This window comes from Phalacrocorax carbo, chromosome 2 (assembly GCF_963921805.1).
Source record: "Phalacrocorax carbo chromosome 2, bPhaCar2.1, whole genome shotgun sequence".
Classification (NCBI taxonomy): Eukaryota; Metazoa; Chordata; class Aves; order Suliformes; family Phalacrocoracidae; genus Phalacrocorax; species Phalacrocorax carbo.
In genome coordinates this window covers 135558846-135578810 of record NC_087514.1, presented here as the reverse complement: position 1 = coordinate 135578810, position 19965 = coordinate 135558846, and the positions used below count along the sequence as shown (strand labels likewise).

The 19965-nt window shown below is 37.7% G+C and overlaps 1 protein-coding gene across 4 annotated transcripts in view; it reads right to left on the bottom strand.

Annotated features, from left to right (window-relative positions):
• The window catches only part of CRPPA (CDP-L-ribitol pyrophosphorylase A), a 123398-nt gene that overhangs the window by 58210 nt on the left and 45223 nt on the right, over positions 1 to 19965 (bottom strand). For all 4 annotated transcript variants that reach the window (XM_064444501.1, XM_064444503.1, XM_064444502.1 and 1 more), the window contains exons 5-6: positions 15376 to 15421; positions 593 to 690 (exon numbers count right to left, since the gene is read on the bottom strand). In XM_064444501.1, coding sequence (XP_064300571.1) covers positions 593 to 690; positions 15376 to 15421 — 144 coding nt within the window. The remainder of the gene's footprint in view (positions 1 to 592; positions 691 to 15375; positions 15422 to 19965) is intronic.

Sequence of the window (19965 nt, the reverse complement as noted above, 5' to 3'; positions counted from 1 at the left end):
TCACCTTTGGGAAAATGAAAATACGCGATAGTTCTATTAGTAGAAATAATGAAAAGTAAGAGAGACTTAAATGCCAGTAGAAAATTCCATCAATATCCTACAGCAAAGGCTTCAATGAGCATTCGCTATGAGTGAAATGTACCCCTATCTCTCTGCAAAAAGGCTGATTAATTTGACTTTGCATTAGCAGCTCTGCAGGAATACAATTTACTCTTTAATTGGTTCAGATTTTAATTCAGACTTCAAAGTAAGAAAAGCATTTCCTCTGTAACATATTTGTAACAACTTGGCCTTACTGAATTCATAAAATCTAAAGAAAATGGCCTCTCTGTTGTCTGGATCTGATTTCTCCCCTAATCTAATATATACATTTTAAGAGGATCTGTAAGATCCCCCTCTAAAGCATAATTGGGCAGAAGATGCTTCTTTCTTGGTAACTTCCACACCTGGTGTTAATCCTTGTAATAAATACTACCATGACACAGGAGATCTTGGTTTCTGTGTTCACATTATTTAGACCATTTCTTACAAGTTGAGACAACCAGAAACATTAAATTAATCACACAGTTTACCTCCATAGAGTTGTACTTACTTTTATTTGGCTTTTCAGATATTCATGAAGGAGAAAACCTACTTGTGCAACAGCTTCCTTCACGTAGGTGATAACACAAACTTGTTGTGATAGGTTGTCTGTGATTAAGAAAAAAACCTTAGCATTTCATGCAAAGATAAATCAATCAAAATTACTAATCTGCTAAACATTACTTTCAATGCATATAGTGCTGTCTCTTGACAGAACGATTTCAACAGCTGTAAATTTGTTTCAAGCTGTAAATTATTTCAAGCCACAGTTAATGTAACTACATAATTTATATTACATACATCTTAAATATAAAATTCATATTATATGATTTTGTACAACATGAAAACATCACATAAGTCCTGTCCCCAAACCCCATTTAAACAAGGGACTTCTATGAAAAGGTACTTGTTCAGGTCCACAATACTGACATTAGATGACATCCAAGAAAGTAACTTTCTGAAAACTTCAAATCACTTATCCCTTCAACAGCTCACTAAATGCAGTGGTAGCAATATTAAGAAAAGAAAAAAAATCAGGAGACAGCATAAATCCTCTTCCCAACAATATATGCTACATAATAGCCAAAAAAATGTACTGAAGATACTGTTCAGAGAGACAGTAGATGTAACTGTTCACCTCAATATCAAAAAAGTTGCAGAGTCAGTGACAAAGATCTTGGCATGGGGAACTTCTTAGATCTTTTACTGAGGTGGGGAAAAATCTAATATTTTCTTGACACCAAGAACAATAGTTTTAAGTTATTGCCTGATATGCTCCATAAGGCAAATATTTCAGAAAATTAGCGTTTTCCCTTGTTACTGACTACAGTTTCAAGATTCATTGAGTGTTTTCTTTAAGCAAGCAAATAAAAATAATTCAAGTCTGGAACTCTCACTTCTAATTCTGGCTTTTATCCTTTAGATGTTGAATTAACATGCAGACCAAAACATAAGATTTCCAGTCTCTTCGGGGTAGCCATTCCATAGGCAGCTAGAAATTTCATAAATGTAAAGTCTAATTATGTTTAAAGCAGACTTCAATGAAACTTCAGGGACAGAAATACACCAAACACCACCACAAAATAGATTAGTAGTGAAAGACATAAAAGAAATTATAAAAACATGGCCTAACTGCTCTTCAAACAAGTCTGAATTTAAAGATACATATTTGTTGCATGTGGAGAGGTTTTTTTTATAATTATATACCACACAATAAGTTCAATCAGATGTATTACTTATGTAAACATATATTCTATTGTAAACTCAAAAACTTCTTTACAAAAATAGACATACAGACCTGAAAGTTAATTTTAAAGCTGCTGGAGAGCTTGGAAAGTGACTTGCGATTTTTAAACAATTTTTTGTGAGCAGGAAAAGTGAATTAACCACTGAGGATCCCAAAAGATAATTACAATGATTTTATGAATCATAGGCATTTATTATGTCCAATATTTATAACATGACAACAAAAAAAAGTGGTAGCAACTGCCTTTGTATTAAGTTAGCAAGAATGGGGAGGGGGGAAGAAATAAAGAGAACAATAAACATCTGTTTATAAACCTTCACAACCAGATGAAAGCGAGAATTGAAAAAATGCATGGCCAGTTCTCACAGGACTAGAAATCACAGGACACCACAACTGTGGGAGAAATTATCTTCCCATAGATTCACTGGGTGAAAAAATAACTGAACATGCATCAAAGTTGGTTTCTATTTAGTAAAGAATAACTCTACAGTCTAAAAAATGTATCAATGGGAAACCATATTGAATTAATTTCTTATCAGCAGAAAGAAACTGGTGGGTAGATTGAAATCAGAGCAAGAGCCACTTGAATTTAGTACTGTACACGGAATGCAGATACACTGCAGATACAAGATAGATGTACACAAGAAACCACACTGGCATATCAGATTTCAAGAACTCAGATTCTATTGAGCTAAGTAATTTAATGAAGAAGGTCAGATTGGAGCTATTACAAAAGTCCACATGTGGAAGAAGGCTGTGGAATCCAAAAAGGCACCATAACTTATGCTCAGACAGTTCTTTTTAAAAAGGAGTCAGTTTTCAACAGCAAGTGTCAAAAGTAACCTCACAAGTGGCTGCTCAACAACTGCAACTATAAAAGCCCATCTCAATCCTCTCCCCAGCCCCCTTAAAGCTCTAACTTCCTGTAATGTAAATGATAAAGGAGACGACTATCAAAAAGACAACTAAGATTTGCAGGTTGAATAAGAGGAAAGCAAAATTGAATGAAGTGTGAAAAAATGTATTTTTAATCTGGAGGAGGAATGTAATGTAATAGGGGAAAAGTCTATTAAGAAAGTATGAAAAAATTAAAGTAATGATAATATACACATTGAAAAGATGATGCATGCTTTTAAATGATCAAGCAAAATGAATAAAATAAGTCTGGAAAATCACCATTTATAAATTATCACAGCAAAGCAACAGTTCTGTTCTGGTTGAGGTTTAAAACTCAATCTCCATTTGAATCCCAACTGTTTCAAGTGGCCGAAAAGATCTGTATGTTAATTTAGGTGGTCTGCACCTTTGCTGTATTGTGGGAAGGAAAGCTGAGCAGAGCCTTCCTCCCCAAGACTGCCTGTGTCCCACCTCTGGCAAGCTGATGGAGCTCTCTGTCACTCAGGGTAATCACACTGAACCCAGTGAGCACAGCTGGAGCACTGACTTGTAACTCCACAGATTTCACCAGTTCTGCTGACTGCCAGTAAAGCTAACCGCATGCAGCATTTCATTCCTGGTTTTCAGAGTCTGTCTGGGTGAACAAAACAGTCATTCTGGAAAGTTGCGTCATTGCCATGTCACAACGAATTTTAATATGCAGCTAACAAAACTTTGTTTTTTATCGGACTGCTGGATAATTCAGGCTGGAAGGGACCTCAGGAGGTCTCTAGTCCAAACTCCTGCTCAAAGCAGGATTACCCATGAGGTCAGGCCTGGTCGCTCAGCCCCTTACCCCCCTGGCACTTGAAAACCCTTGAGAATGGAGACTGTACCACCTCTCCAGGCAACCTCTTCACTGCTTGACTGTCCTCATGGTGAAAGAGTTTTTCCTTTTATTGAATCAGAACTTCCCTTGGTTCAGTTTTTCCTTTTTACCTCTTGTCCTCCCACCATGCACCACTGTTCTACTTTTCTTCTCTACTTTCTCTGCTTTTACAGCATACCTTCCTTTTCATCTGCCCAGACTCTTTTTTTGCCTCTAGCTACTACATTATCTGTCAAAATCTCTCTTGCTTTGGCTTCCTCTTCCTCTCCTTACTTTAAACTTCTTATTTCCCTTGCAAGCTCCTCTTCCCAATACATGTCTCCCATTTACTCTCAGCTTCTTTCCAGCTGTACATGATGACGAGTAACTCTCCCCATACTGCATCATTTTAACATCCACCCACACCGTATTTTTAACATAAAATTAAAAATAATTAAAACTTTACCCTGCTAGAATCTGTTAGGCAGAATTAAATTTCATTAAGTAACATTAAATTTCTCTATCAGGAAAGGGGTAGGAATTTTCTTCATTAAAGATAAATTTGATACAGGATTTCAGAATTTGCTCCATTAAACGTCCTTCTCTCTCTAGCAGAAAACTTACTTTTCAGTTTTTTATATCTGGAAAGTTTTAGGTCACATTATTATTCAGTAACACCTGTTACAGTCTTTTTCCTATGATCTCACCCCAAATTATGAATTAAAGTGCATGCATGTTTATGGAACTACCTTAGTTAGGTAACATATTAAGTGTACTCTAACAAATAACTTAAAAGTTTACCCTGAAAAGCATGCCACAAACAAGCAGCAATTCAAATAATACTTTGTTTCAATAAAGATCATAAATACCATATCCTAGGGAATTAATACCATAAGACTAAAAATGCATCTGAATGGCAAGTAGGTTGTAGCCTACAGACATAAATTTTTTCTCTTAACTGCACATATACATGTATACATACACTTGTTTTTGTAAACATATGTTCATGGCATGCCATTCGTGGTCTGTCATTACAAATCCTGGTATTTTAGAAGCACATCCTATTTATCAAAATACTTTTGAAGTTTGCAGTGAATTCAAAATAGTAAATTAATTTATCAGAATTTCATTTGCACTTTCTACACAGCAATGGCTTGACTGGGTAAACTGTGGGCCTGCTGCTGAATGAGTTGGGTGCCCTGCTGACACAGGATGCAGAGAAGGCAGAGTTATTGAATGCCTTCTTCGCTTCAGTCTTTACTGCTATGTCTGGCCCTCAGGCACCCAGAGGCGAGAGAGAAAACCTGGAGAAGGGATGACTTCTCCTTGGTTGAGGAGGATTGGGTTAGAGATCATTTAGGCAAACTGGATCCCCACAGATCCATGGGCCTTGATGGGATACACCCACACGTGCTGAGGGAGCTGGTGGATGCTGTCACTAAGCTACTCTCCATCATCTCTGAATGGTCATGGAGGACAGGATTGGTGCCTGAGGGTAGCCAGTGTCACTCCAATCTTCAAAAAGGGCAAGAAGGAGGACCCAGAAAACTATACGCTAGTCAGCCTCACCTCCATCCCCAGAAAGGTGGTGGAACAGTTCATTCTGGAGGTCATCTCCAGGCATGTAGGGGAAAAGAAGGTTACCAGAAACAGTCAACATGGATTCACCAAGGGAAGATCATGCTTGACCAACCTGATAGCCTTCTGTGATGGCATGACTGGCTGGGTCAATGAAGGGAGAACAGTGGATGTTACCTCAACTTCAGCAAGGCTTCTGACACCATCTCCCATAACATCCTAATAGGCAAGCTAAGGAAGTGTGGGTCAGATGGGAAGACAGTGAGGTGGACAGAGAACTGGCTCAACAACAGAACTCAGAAGGTCATGATCAATGGAGCAGAGTCTGGATGGAGGCCTGTCACTAGTGGTGTTCCCCAGGGGTCTGTGCTGGGTCCAGTCCTGTTCAACATATTCATCAATGACCTGGACGATTGACAGAGCATAACGTCAGCAAGTTTGCTGACAATAACAAGCAGAGAGGAGTGGTTGATACACCAGAAGGCTGTGCTGCCATCCAACGAGACCCGGACAGGCTGGAGAGCTGGGCCGAGGGGAACCTCCTGAAGTTCAACAAGAGCAAGTGCAAGGTCCTGCACCTGGGGAGGAACAACCCCATGCACCAGTACAGGTTGGGGGCTGACCTGCTGGAAAGCAGCTCTGCTGACAAGGACCTAGGAGTGCTGGTGGACACCAAGTTGACCATGAGTCAGCAATGTGCCCTTGTGGCCAAGAAGGGCAACGGTATTCTGGGGCGCACTGAAAGGAACGTGGCCAGCAGGTTGAGGGAGGTTATCCTCCCCCTCTACTCTGTCCCAGTGAGGCCACACCTGGAGTACTGCATCCAGTTCTGGGCTCCCCAGTTTACAGAAGACAGGGAATTAGTGGAGAGCTACAAAGATGAGCAGGGGACTGGAGCGTCTCCCTTATGAGGAAAGGCTGAGATACTTGGGCTTGCTCAGCCTGGAGAAGAGAAGACTGAGGGGGGAATCTTATCAGTGCTTATAAATATCTAAAGGGTGGCTGGCAAGAGGATGGGGCCAGACTCTTTTCAATAGTGCCCAACGACAGGTCAAGGGGCAATGGGCACAAGCTGGAACACAGGAAATTCAACATGAATGTGAAGAAAAACTTCTTTCCTGTGAGTGTGACAGAGCAGTGGAACAGGCTGCCCAGGGAGGGTGTGGAGTCTCCTTCCCTGGAGTCATTTAAAACGTGCCTGGACGTGGTCCTGTGACCCCTGCTCTAGGTGTCGCTGCTCAAGCAGGGGGTTGGACAAGATGATCTACAGAGGTCCCTTCCAACCCCTACCATTCTGTGATTCTGTGTGATTCTGTGACTGGTCTGGAAATTCAGTGTGGTTATCCCTGGCATTTTTAGTATCTCATAACAGAGATGTTTCTACCACTGTAAACACAAGAAAAATGAAATAAGTACTGCCAAGCATGTAGTTCATTCATGCTCAACAGAATGAGTTGAAATTGTTTTTCCTATAACATGGGTAACCAAAAATATCTAAAAACGTTTTGTACCCATTCCACATTTCTCTGTAGCCGCAAAAAACAGAAGCCAAAATTTGTCACTTCCCCTACCAATATTAGTATACAAAAGAAAGAGGAAGATTTTGTGGCAGAAGTCAAGGAAGAGGGTTGTTTTCATCTGACAATAACTATTCTGAGGAATACCTTCCCACCTGCCAATCTATTTCTCTGCCTCACAGCAGAGAACAGCCACTGGTTAATGAGCGTGCCCATGAAAATGCAGCCTACCTCGAGTAAGATATCTGTCCTTTGATAAACAAGGCTTATGTCAATTTTTTAAAAAATAAAAAGTCACATGAGTTCTTCATATAACACAAAATGTCATATGTAGCTCCCAACAGTCATGAACAGTTTAAAGGCATTACGGTATTTCTCTTGGCACTTGCAAAACCTAACTGCATCTACATCTGCAGACACTTATTTACCCAAATGTGAAGGCAAAATATCCAATCTACAAGTGCACACTCTTGTGAAAGTCATTGCAGAAGAAGGGACCTTAACAAAGGATAAAGGAGGAGAGAGTCAAACTCCAAGTTACAAACTTCTATGGAGAAGCATCATGTAAGGTTTACATGTTGGAACTAGAGTTCAAAGATACCTACCCTGAGGGCAGTAGTCCTAATGGAAATTTTTTAGGATGTTTTGTATTAGGCCTGATCTTAACTACATTTCTAGATGAGTCACCCTTACTGTAAGACGATGTTTTCTTACTTCAAGACTATTAAAAATAGGCGTGTGCCACCTTGTCTGCATACTCTACAAGTTCATACCTGCTTAACTAAAGAAAAGCATTAAATCTCCTGTTTATAAAACAAATTAGGTTAGGACTCAGACTTTCATAATACAGTTGTAAAAGAGACTTGAGGAAGTGAGAAAATTAATAAAACATGTTTAAAAAAAACAGTCTCGAAAGATAAATAAAAGTCTACTTACATTACTGAAGTGTTTCTTTGTATTGTCTTGAATATGAATGACATATACACATATAAATATCTAAAGTACAAAAATGTATGCATGTATGTTTTATCCTACTTCCACGAGTCAAGTTTAGCAAGCTGAAATTTGTCAGTTGTTATGTCTCATTAGGCCAGCAGTTAAAAATCTAGCTGTGCTTCTGTGAAACTTGGACTTGTTACTTAGGTAGAATTACATTTGTAATGTAAATTACTAAAGAAACAACCTGATAATCACATGATTAACTGTATTTTTTTAGACATAATTTAATTGCCAAACACATATTACCATATTTTTCTTGTATTTGATTAATTATAGAATTATAATTCCATATATGGACAATAGACACAAATGCAAGATTACCTCAAAAATAACGTCAAACAAGAAACCTGTTCCTTAGCAAAACTGTCCAGAGGCACAAGTGTAACTTTTAACGTTCTAGTATAAAAATTTAAGTATTTTAAGATCTGTTGAAGTTTGTAATTCAAAGCAAAAAAAAAAAATTATTTGAAACCAGAAAGGAAACAGTGGGATGAATAATTCTCATCAAAAGAAATATTTTTAATATAGCTTAAATGGATTTTCTAAACAAAACTAACAGGTTAATGGAAGACATAACTGTCATTCTCTGAAGTCAAAGGAAACCAAGTTTCGGTCACTAATAAATATAACTGTAGATGACATAAAATTTGGAACTGTAGTCACAAAATTAAATGTGTAGGCTCAGAGGTTCTTCATCACTGCTGAATCCATCCAGTGATAAAATGTGCATCCAGCAAAGTAAATTGGATCTCTTAATAATAAAGAAATCAGTTGTGAAGACTGGAACAGCAGTGGGAAACCAGTGTGAGGCCAGTGCCCTTAGTACCCTGCACCCTCCCAGCCCATATGTTTAGCTTCTGGGACATTTCCAGAGGACCTTGAGAGCATGCAAGGTGGCATGCTGAAAGTTGGTGCCTTGCAACCCAGCCTTAGAGTGTCATGCAGAACTTTCCCTTCAGACACTCCACATGTCCTGAACCTGGAGTTTGAATCCACCCAAGTATGTGACACAGGACTGTACTATCCAGTGCGCAATGCTGCATTTCAGTCCTGTGTCCTCTTCAGCAACTTGACACAAAGAAGAACCATCATGTAGACCACCATCCCACAGGTAATGCTGTTTTTACTCAAAGTGATATATAGTCAGGAAGAGGCACCCTCTTCTCCATATAGGTAGGAAAGACTGCTGCTAGCTATATTCAGGAAGGTTACAGACACACTAGCAGCTGGTGCCAAGCAAAAGAACGGGGGGCTTAACAAGGCAAAAGACATAAATGTGCCTTTCTGGAGTTCCTGGCATCTCATAATCAGCCCAAAGAAGGAAAAGGAAAAGGAGGAAGTAGATACCCAGAAAACCCGTCCCTAAGGTTCAGGCCCCCTTAACCTCTAAGGGGAAACAGTATCTGAAAATCCACAACCACATGGTCTCATGTGAGCTGTGAATAGCACATTAGCAGACTGGGACTTCTAGCCAAGTTTGTATCTCTAAACCAATCAGAATCAGCAGACAGTCCTTCCTGTCTCCAGAGACTGTTACTGAAACCATCAGAAGAAACACTGCATGCCACCTTCTTGCAGTGGCTGTTTCTCTGTCAGTCTCCATGACACACTTCCATGACACTAGCAGGTCCGTAACACACAAGCTCACGAACAGCACTGAGTAGCTACGACAGAGCAGAGAGCTACCTAAGTTGTAGGAGAAAGCAAAAAAACGGTAATGACAAGTAGGAGCATTTCATACAGCACTGCATAGTGGGCTCTGAACTCTTGAGAAAAACAGACACTGTGATACAGTCAATTATTCAGCTATTAGGAAAGGCCTAACTGAGCCTTGGCTTGTAGGATAGTCACCATTCTGGAAGGTGACCTATCCTTGAAGGTTTTCCATAGGCACAGCACAACACAGCAGAACACTGCTGTTAAGATTTCTTCTGTAACACTAACAACCATAAAACCAAACAATGCAGCCTGGGAGTACAACATGATGATGCTCTGCTCAATAGGACAAAAATACATTCTCCCCTTAAATACACTTTAAGTGTGGCATGAACTGTGAAGAGAATGCTTGCCTAATATTAATTTACATGGCTCAACTGTCCACTACAAAAAGAAGTCAAGTTATATCAACCTGAAGATCCAGTATTTGAAGCCTTTTGAAGGGCACAGATTAGATAAGGCACAACTCTCAAACTGCAGACTTGGAGTGTTAACAATGTCTATTCTAAACCCCATTAAATATAATTAATTATGTAAGATAAATCTGTTATGGGGTGTCCTAATTAGCTATGGAGGACTCATTATACTGCTTGCGTAAGGAGTAAAGAACATGTATGGCTTCCCCTTCCTGAACTCATGCAATGCAGCAAAAAAGAAATCTAAACTTCAATGAACTTTAGGTACAGTTTTTCATACTGACCAGGCATAATGAAGACTACTGTGGTTACTGAAGCAGATACCTTGCATGTTGCCACAGTAACAGAACATTAGATAAGAAAAGATCAAGCCAGGGATCAGCCTGATTTACCACCATGAAGGTTTTCATTTTTACTTTAAGCTACATAAACTTTTTATCATAACGAAGAGCTGGAAAAGATTGTATTGACTTTAGTGAAAACAAAAAATGTGATAACATTTGGATGTGATGAAATACACATCTAAAATATGTATCTATGAAGAGAATGACTGGTCATTTACAGCAGTTTTGCTCCAGTAATAAATAGAAATAGTTAAACTTAGTGAATGTTCCTTTCATTTGAATAAGCTGCATCCTCATTTTCTACTCAAGCAGTTTCAAAAAAAAGCTGCTTGGAATTAATCTTATTTTTAAAATAAACTATAACTAATCTTCTTTAATGACTTATGAGATTATTGAAGCTGTTATATACACAGGAACACAGAAATTCATTTGCATGAAGGTTGCAGTACTGTTTCAGGTTTACAATATTTTGTAAAATGAAATAATAGTATGTGTCATGTAAAATTGGCATCAAATACTGTAAAAACTTTTTTTTAAGCAAAATGTTTCAAAATATTACTAGTCTACTTGTTTTTCTTTTAAATAATCTATAAAGAAGAAAGGATAGCACTCTCTGATTAAAAGAATATAAGGAGTCACCTTTATAAGGATGAAAGGGCAGCAGCAGGAGAGCACAGAAACCATTTTTTCACATCGTATTAATTTCTAGTTTTCCCAGAAGAAGCATGATGACTCAATTCCCACCATCACAAAATCTGCTCTGTAATGATGGGGATATGTAGGGAAGGAGGCATAAGCAAACTGGACAGCTGAATGACAGGAGAAGGGTGCTGTCTCCTCTAGCTACATAAAGCAACATATTTTACATAAGGCGTCCATCTGGCTTTCTCCTTGCCCACCACAGAAGAACTTATCTAGTAAGGGATCAAATAAACTGCAAGAAGGTGGACAAGAACTGTTTAAGAATATAAATCAGCACTGCTTTTGATTTTTCTTTTCCTTTAAAGCTTACACACGCTCAGTACATTCTGAAGGTCCTCTGAACTAAGTAACTCTTAAATATTTGAATAATACTGAATGATACAGTCCAATAAATTGGCCTTTGTGCTACAAAAGAAGTACAGTCTACAGTTAAGTTCAAGGAAAACTGAAATGAAAATGGATCTACTTGATCCCCCCAGTTTAAGAAGGATGCAGAACTGCTTGAGCAAGTCCTGTGGAGAGCTACCAAGATGATCAGGGGACTGGAGCGTCTCCCTTATGAGGAAAGGCTGAGAGACCTGCGTTTGTTCAGCCTGGAGAAGAGAAGACTGAGGGGGGAATCTTATCAGTGCTTATAAATATCTAAAGGGTGGCTGGCAAGAGGATGGGGCCAGACTCTTTTCAATAGTGCCCAACGACAGGTCAAGGGGCAATGGGCACAAGCTGGAACACAGGAAATTCAACATGAATGTGAAGAAAAACTTCTTTCCTGTGAGTGTGACAGAGCAGTGGAACAGGCTGCCCAGGGAGGGTGTGGAGTCTCCTTCCCTGGAGTCATTTAAAACGTGCCTGGACGTGGTCCTGTGACCCCTGCTCTAGGTGTCGCTGCTCAAGCAGGGGGTTGGACAAGATGATCTACAGAGGTCCCTTCCAACCCCTACCATTCTGTGATTCTGTGATCCAGTTATGACTAATAAATTGCCATTAAATGTTGAGAACATACATGGTAAATAAATATGAAAAATACACAGGAAATGAAAATATGATCAAAGTTAACATAGAACTATGAGTTTGCTGAGATTTTTTTCTAAGTTGAATATTGAATCTTTTATCAAGATATGATCAACATAGTACATTCATTGCACTGATTCACGGCATTTACATCATTTTATGCTGGCATTACTGGCTTCAGCAAGCTTGACTAACAGAAGTATACCAATTTTTGTTACAGCACATGTTTACAAATATTGTAACAAAACAGCACATTCAAGGGGCTGAATCTGCTTTCTGCATTTCCTTATTAACATTACCATTAGAGGGAAGTTTTCTTTGACAGACTGCTATACAGCTTAATATTTAAAATTAGGGATAATACTTTAAAAAAGTCTGTACTGTAAAAGCACACATACACTCTCTTAGGATCAGGAATTCAGTGAAAATGGTGTAATGGGATTTTTATTTAGACTGGGAAAAAAGAACTTCATTGTTTTAATATTACTTTTGCACTTCTCAAAGTTTGGAAGCTTCCCTTTTTTCTATTGTTCTATCATTCAAGGTAAAGTATTAGTTCCAATTCCTATTCATCAAGGAGATAAAATCATAGCTTAATTTTATATCATACTGTACAATGAAATCCCTCTCTTGCACACTGATTCATTCTATTAACTTTTTTTTTGTCTTAGGAGTCATTTTGCTCATATGACAAACACAATAACAATATTTGAGCTTTTAAAATTTATATTCAAACTGAATTGTTTTATCCAAGGAAAGAATACTTAAAATTTAAGGAAAACTACTATGTACTTTTCCAAGAGCATAAGAATTTCAGAATTTAAAAAAAAAATGCTTTGATAATCACTGGGCCGACTCAAGAACTTCTTATCTAGATTTTATTTGTGAAAAAGCTATTCATGGCAGAATGAATGTTGTTTGCATAAAGTTTGTAACTATCCAATAGCTATCAAAAAAATAAGTGGACAAAATGGAGAAACTGAACATTTTGAAAATGTTTTTCCAGTTTAAATCAGATCACACCCCCATTTTCAAAGATTCCCATAAGCTTGAATAAGTTAAAAATACTGTTATGAAAATACTAACCCAAGTAATTTCCAAGATTAAATATTCTTTTCCGTAACTCAGTAAAAGCTGATGACAAATGGCATTTATAAGCCAAGAGATGCTCATATTGACTATCTCAGCTGAACAAATGATTCCTAGGAAATTAAGGACAGACAGTCTCCCTTCCAACCTCCCAGCTTTGTAATAAAAATCCTGAGAATCCTAAGAATTTCCCAGCTTCCCGGGTGTATAAATGGAATTTTATGTATTTCGGTGTGTGTCCATTGCCTGTACTCTTTTTGCTGAAGATCACTGAGGAAGAAAGAGTCTGGCTCCATCTTCACTCCACCCCATCTGGCATTTATACACATCGCTAAGATGCTCCTTCGCCTTCTCATCTCCAGGCATAACAGTCCAAGCTCTTGCAGCATCTCCTCACATCACAGATGCTCTACTACCTTAATCATCGTCATGGCCCTTTGCTTGACTCTCTCCAGTATGAGCATGTCTCTTCCACACAGGAGAGCCCAGACTTAGGCCCAACACTCCAGATGTGACCTCACCAGGGCTGAGCAGAGGGGAAGGATTGCCTCCCTTGACCTGCTGGCAATGCTTTGCCTACCATAGCCCAGGGGGCTGTTGACTACCTTCGCCATAACGGTGCATTGCCAGCTCTTGTTCAATTTGCTGTCCACCAGGACACCCCAGGGCCTTTTCTGCAGAGCTGCTTTCCAGCTGGTCATCTCTCAGCCTATAATGGTGCTTCGTAAGTACAGGAGTTTGTATTTCCCTTTGCTGAATTTCATGAGATTCCTGTTCACCCATTTCTCCAGCCTATCAAGGTCCTTCTGAATGGCAGCACAACTGCCTGGTCCATCAACCACTCCTCCCAATTTTACATCATCTGCAGAGTTGCTGAGTGTGCTCTGCCATATCACTCAGATCGTTAGTGAAGATTTTAACCAGCACTGGCCCCTAAGGTAGACCACTTGTGGCTGGGCTCCAACTGGACTTTGCTGTTTGAGCCTGGCAGTTCAGCCAGTGTTCAGTCCACCTCACTGTCCACTTCCCTAGTCTGTACTTCATCAGTTTGTCAATGAGAATGTCATGAGAAATAGTGTCAAAAGCCTTGCTGAAATCAAGACAAACCATATCCACTGCTCTCCTCTCATACACTAAGCTAGTAATTTCATTGTAGAAGGCTATCAGGTTGGTCAGGCATAATTTCCCCATTGTAAATTCATGCTGACTACTCCTGGTAACCTCCTTGTCTTTTAATATGTTTGGAAATCCTAAGCTTGGAAGCTAGAGGAGCGTGGAACCTCTAAGAATCACACTCAAAACATGATTTTCAAAAATTCCAGGCCTCCAGCTATGCAGATAAGAGCCCATTCCCTGTCAAAACCAGAACCTCCAAGGTTTCCCAGCCCTACCTCCTTGATATACGCCTGAAAAATTCAGTCAGGTAGTTCTAGTAATGCATGTAATAGGCAATATTTGCCCACTGTAATAACCAGAAGCTTCAAACTTGTTGCGTTCTGTCTAGAGAAGCAGCACACAGAACAGTGACAGAGCTGATCTCGGCATGGTCTAATTTACCCAAACCAGAAGCTAAGCCAATACTGGATCTTGTAATAACACATGAGCCACCAAAGTGAACAATTAGCCAGTCACTCACCATGCCCTAACAGGACATGGGTTTTGCCGTTTTTCTTAAATAGGAACCACATTCTTTTCTCTGGAAAGATATATTTAATCCAAAGGGAAGTCCCTTTTTCTTCATCAGTTCCTGGGCTTTCTACCGCTCAGCTCTCAACAAGGAGTCAAGCAAGAGTCCCCTGAATCAGTCCCTATGAGTTTATAGCAACCATCAGTGTGCTCATTATACAGTACTTAAGAGTTCTTCCTTTCTACATTGTTTTTAGACTGAGTTCAACTGGGTAAAACTAAATCTAATCTTTATGTTAAACTGCTATGAAATCACTGTTACCAGTACAGGAAACGGTTAAAAACCAGTTCAACAAAGTATTTATAAATTAATGGAATATGTCAATATCATATAATTCCTATATCAATTTTGGTAACAAGTTGCTGTATGTGAAAAATGAAGAGCCCTGAAGAGTTAGTATTTAATTTTCAGTCTAATACTTAGATTAGAAAAATGGAACATATTCAGAATTGACCTGCAAATGGAAGGAAAAAATTGTTTATTCCTTATAAAGCCATTCAAAATTAATCTCTGTTTTACTCTGTAATATACACAGCTTTTTATTAGTTTCTCTATTCTAAGAAAGGTAAATAAGGGTAAATAATGCATAATATAAGTATACCAGTGAACAAGAGAAAACAACCTGCCTAAGCACATTTTATTCCTCATAAAACTTTTCTTAAATACATTTAAAACTCTAGCACACAAGACTCTTAATTAGACTCAGGAATATGCAAACTGACAGCCACAAGGACAAACACATACCCTTAATGATCGATTCAGCTGCATACAGATCCCGCTTGTAGGTCACCTAAAGGACAGACAAGCCTCATTAGATTTAACACAGCAAGAAGGAATGTAAAACCAATAAAACAATGTCCTACAGGCAATTCTTTACATTTGAAATACCATAAACAAATGATATTGTCAATTTATTAATTCTGGGAAATATCACTGGTAAGTCATGAGAACAGAAGCTGCAGAAATTACCGGAGACTTGAGAGAACATTTTTTTAAATACTTAGATCTGCTTAGAACTCATTTGAAACCTAAAACTACTCTTAATCCTTTGTAGAATCACAAAAACATGATATTGCATCTATTTTCACATCCATTCTACTCTATAATTTTATTGTGAAATAGATTAATCTTTTATAGGACTTGTAAAATACAGGACTCAAAAGTGACAGCCGGGGAGAGGCCTCGTTATTTCTTTTACTAATATAGGTATAATTTTTCAGTGGTGCAAGACTATTATTGTTAATCAGAGTCCAGTTAATCAGTGGGAGTCAGTGAGACTATAAGAAGGCTTTGTATGAACTTTCAGGGAATTAAAAACCATCAAGATCTTCTTGAAGACATTAATCAGATCAAGTTAGATGGACAATAAGAAGCTGAATTTTTACTTGGTACTTGCAAAAAAGACCTTTCATATCTGCCTTTGTACCCTGATGGTGGGTGACAGTCCCAGAATTAGGCTTTGTAAATAAACTAACAGAAAACTAAAGGCAACATCTACCCAAGATATTAACAGTCTTTGCTAGCAATGTCTTCGCAATGACATGCAGTGACATGAACTGATATAAGAATAACTCCTAAATATTTGTCTTTGGTTTTACTGTAACTTCCTTCCAGATTAAATAAAAATATTACTGGATTTTCTGCATTTGTTTCTCTAGAGTCTGAATATTTTTTTTCCTTCTTTTTGAAATGGATTGAATAGGATTCCAAGAGCTTTAGTGATGCAAAGTAAATCTTACAGAAGAAACATACCATTGTAGGCATTGGCATTTTAGTCTCCAAGTAAATGATTACTTGATTTTAATATAAGGATTCTTGTAACCACTTTCCTTTCTATCTCATAAATTAAGCTGTGTATTGTAGTCAGAAAGAGATTAAAAATATTACTTTACTCATTACTCAAAATTTCTCCAAGGAATTCTATTATTTTAAAATTAAAAATTAACTTCCCTACAGCTTGTCCTGCAGGAGAAGCAGCTAGAGAATTAATCTACCCTAAGAAACCTTAGGTGTCTGAGTTTACATACTGTTGGGAAGAATCAATGTCTTGAATTTAAATTCAAAGATAAAGAATTATTGACTGACCAATTTTGTTGCAAGGTTTCTTTCTAATCACCTGTTTCCAGAGGGCTTTTATACTGAACTTTCAGTAAACCTGTAACAGATTACCATCTAAAAACCTTCCAAGAAACAAGACTGTCTAAGCTCTGTCAAAATGGTCTCATGTACTCTAAGGTTCACAATCCCTTTGAGATGTAGAAGTATTTTTAAATAGTCCGATTTTAAAAGGAAGTTACTTCGTAAAGGAGGCCCAGTCTCCAAGAAAACAACACAGAAGTATAAAAAATTAAGAATGAACCTTTAAATCATTTCTGAAATCCTGAACCAGACAACAGCAAATACTTTTTAGGGCAGTTTTCTAGAGACCATATAGGAACTATTTATATTTCTTTCATAATCTTTGATCCTATAAGCTCACTTCAGACACAAGCTCCTATAAGCTTTATGACAATAGTAAAATTGACAAAGAAAAACCCTGCCAGTTACCACAGGTGACCACCACTTAGCAGTCAGGGAGGGAGGGATTCTCTACACCTCTTTCAATATTGAATAAGATGCTAAACTCAACCAAAGTTTATCTTAAGGTATGGCTATTCATAATGTCTCTGGGTTTTCCTGTGTTGATTAAGAGGTGTTCCTGCAATTTAGATGAGACTTATTCAAAAGGCAGGCATCCACAACAGAGGCCCCCTTTGGTTTAATTCTAACCATTGACTGCTTTAGTATGAATTTGTTATAAACAACTTTTAAGGTTAGCCAGCACAACAGTTTACTGTTCTGAGCAGCTATAGTGCTCTATCGCTAGTTTCACTAAAGTGGATTTGCATTCTAGGCTCACCCCAGCCAGAAGCAATTCAGATGTAGCCAAATCAAACATGAAGAATACTTTAACTGCCACTCTATACCAGAAAGTAAGATGGCACTCTCCACTCACAGCACAGGCGAGGTGCAAAATCACAGTGGAAAAAGAATAAGCAAGAAAAGTGACACACAGGAGTTCTCTGTCACTTTGCAGAAGAGAGATCATCTTCCTCATCCATTTCTGTTTCTCTTAATATCACATTACTAAGCAAAATCTCTATGGACTTATCAAATTACCATTTTATCATCTTTTTCATGCTCTTCTCTGAACATTCTCTGTTTATCAACAGTTGCACAGAGCTTGACTTCAGATTTGACCATAGTATTCTAGATGCACTTGTAATACTAGAACATCTCTTTCCTAATTTCATATTCTTGTTTCTATTTCTGTAGCTGACATAAGGTATTTTGCCCACAGTGGAAACTTGCTATCCTCTGTGATTCCTACATCACGTTCGAAGTCACTGCCTTCCCAGAACAATTGTTACAATACTTTTTTTGTTTCTCAAAACACTTCTTTAGATTTGGCTGCAAAGAAAAGCATACCTTCTGTTTGAATTGTTTGCCAAGGAATCCTTATCAATAGGTTACTTCTGATCAATTACATTTTTGTTTACAAATCCTTTGTCTTGTCTGCAAACTTTATCAGACAAATGTTAAGTAGCATAAAGACAATAATAGTTTCTCCAGAACTGTACATGATGAGAATTATCTTTTGAAGTATATCAGTTATCCAATTTTTAATCTATTTAACGAGGACTGGTACAATTACAGTTGTGTTATTTTTAATTAAGATGCCATGTAGTAACAAGTCAAACTTCTGCCAACCATATACTGTATCAGAACTACCATCTTTATCAGCCAAGACCATAATCTTGTAAAAAAAGGCTTGAAGTCAATTTCACAAAATAAGTGAATTCCATGTTAGATGACATTAATCAAGTTCTGCCTGTTGCAGTGTACCCTTTTGTTTTGTTGATCAATATTGAACTTACAGGCTTCTAATTACTTAGGTTCTCTCTCTTCATGTGACAACATTAATTTTCATTTTGTCCTCTTGAGCATCTAGTGTTCCAAGATTTTCTGAACATTTTTGCTGCAATCCAGAATATCACTAGGCCAAATACTAAAATTCAACACAAATACCTCGCTATCATGGAATATGAAACCATCATCTGCTTATTTGCAAAGGCAGAATAGTCTTACTTATTAAAAATTTTTCTACTTTTCTGTATAATAAACAATCTACTGTACCTATTTAGTAAAGCCCCAAAACCATCAGACATGGGTTGGTTTGTTTTCCTGTGTGTCCATCTCCCTCAATTGTCAGACTGCAACTTTTCACTACCTAGGAAGATGCTCTTTTAAAAGAAGTTCCCCAAAGTTATTTCCATTTAATGTTTAAAAGTCTTCTTCAAACTGATTTAGCTTGATGAACATTTCAGATTTACAAAACTGTATGTTAGATGCAAAGTATAACTCTTTACCAAACAAATACAATAAAGTTATGATCACACATATACAAAATGCACTGCATTTTAATTTAACAAAGTATTTTCCTCTGTTATACTAAGGTATCACACAGATCTCCTTTGTATGAGATATTTTTGCAGGATTAGAAAATAACCTATTTTTAGAAATGGCGAGGATTTTTTGCACTGTCAGCACTAGGTCTTTAAATGGGTATCAATCTATTAAAAATGGTCTTACAATGCAGTTTTCATTTGCATTATACACACACATATATGTTAGACTCCAACAATTACATTCTGTTGCATGATTTCATACTTTATTTAAGAGGATATTGCCCCAGAACATTTACGGTCATTTTGTTTCAAAGGTGTCAAAGCACAGAGAAACCAAAAGTGTGGTGTTGATAGGCTCATTCTGTTTTCTTTTTTGCCATCCTTATCCTAAATATCTTACAAGTAGTTCTATAATAAATGCATTTATAAAAGAACTTATAAATATTTATAGCACTGAAGTAATTTGAATGTTCCTGCCTGGTTGTTGTCACTACAAAGAATGATTTTAATTTTGTCATTTATTACCAGAAAGTAAACAAAATATCTCTTGCTTTAGCTCCAACAGTGACTTTGAAATGTTACTTTTTCTAATGCACTATAAGTAGACAGCGCTCAGATAGAATAATTAGAGTTAATTCAAGAAAACAATGTATATGCACACATAAGTAACTTCTTCCCACAGCTTTGAGTCATTTAATGTTATGTATGTTGTATACTGAATAACCTGAATTCTTACAAATACCAGATCTGCCCACGTAGATTCAAGGTCCACGTAGGATGAAACTGGTTTGTAATACTTGGGCTTCAGAAACTGTTCTCCACCTGTTACTCGACTGCAGTTTTTCTGTTACACAACCAACAATGATTATTTATTTCAATTCTTGTT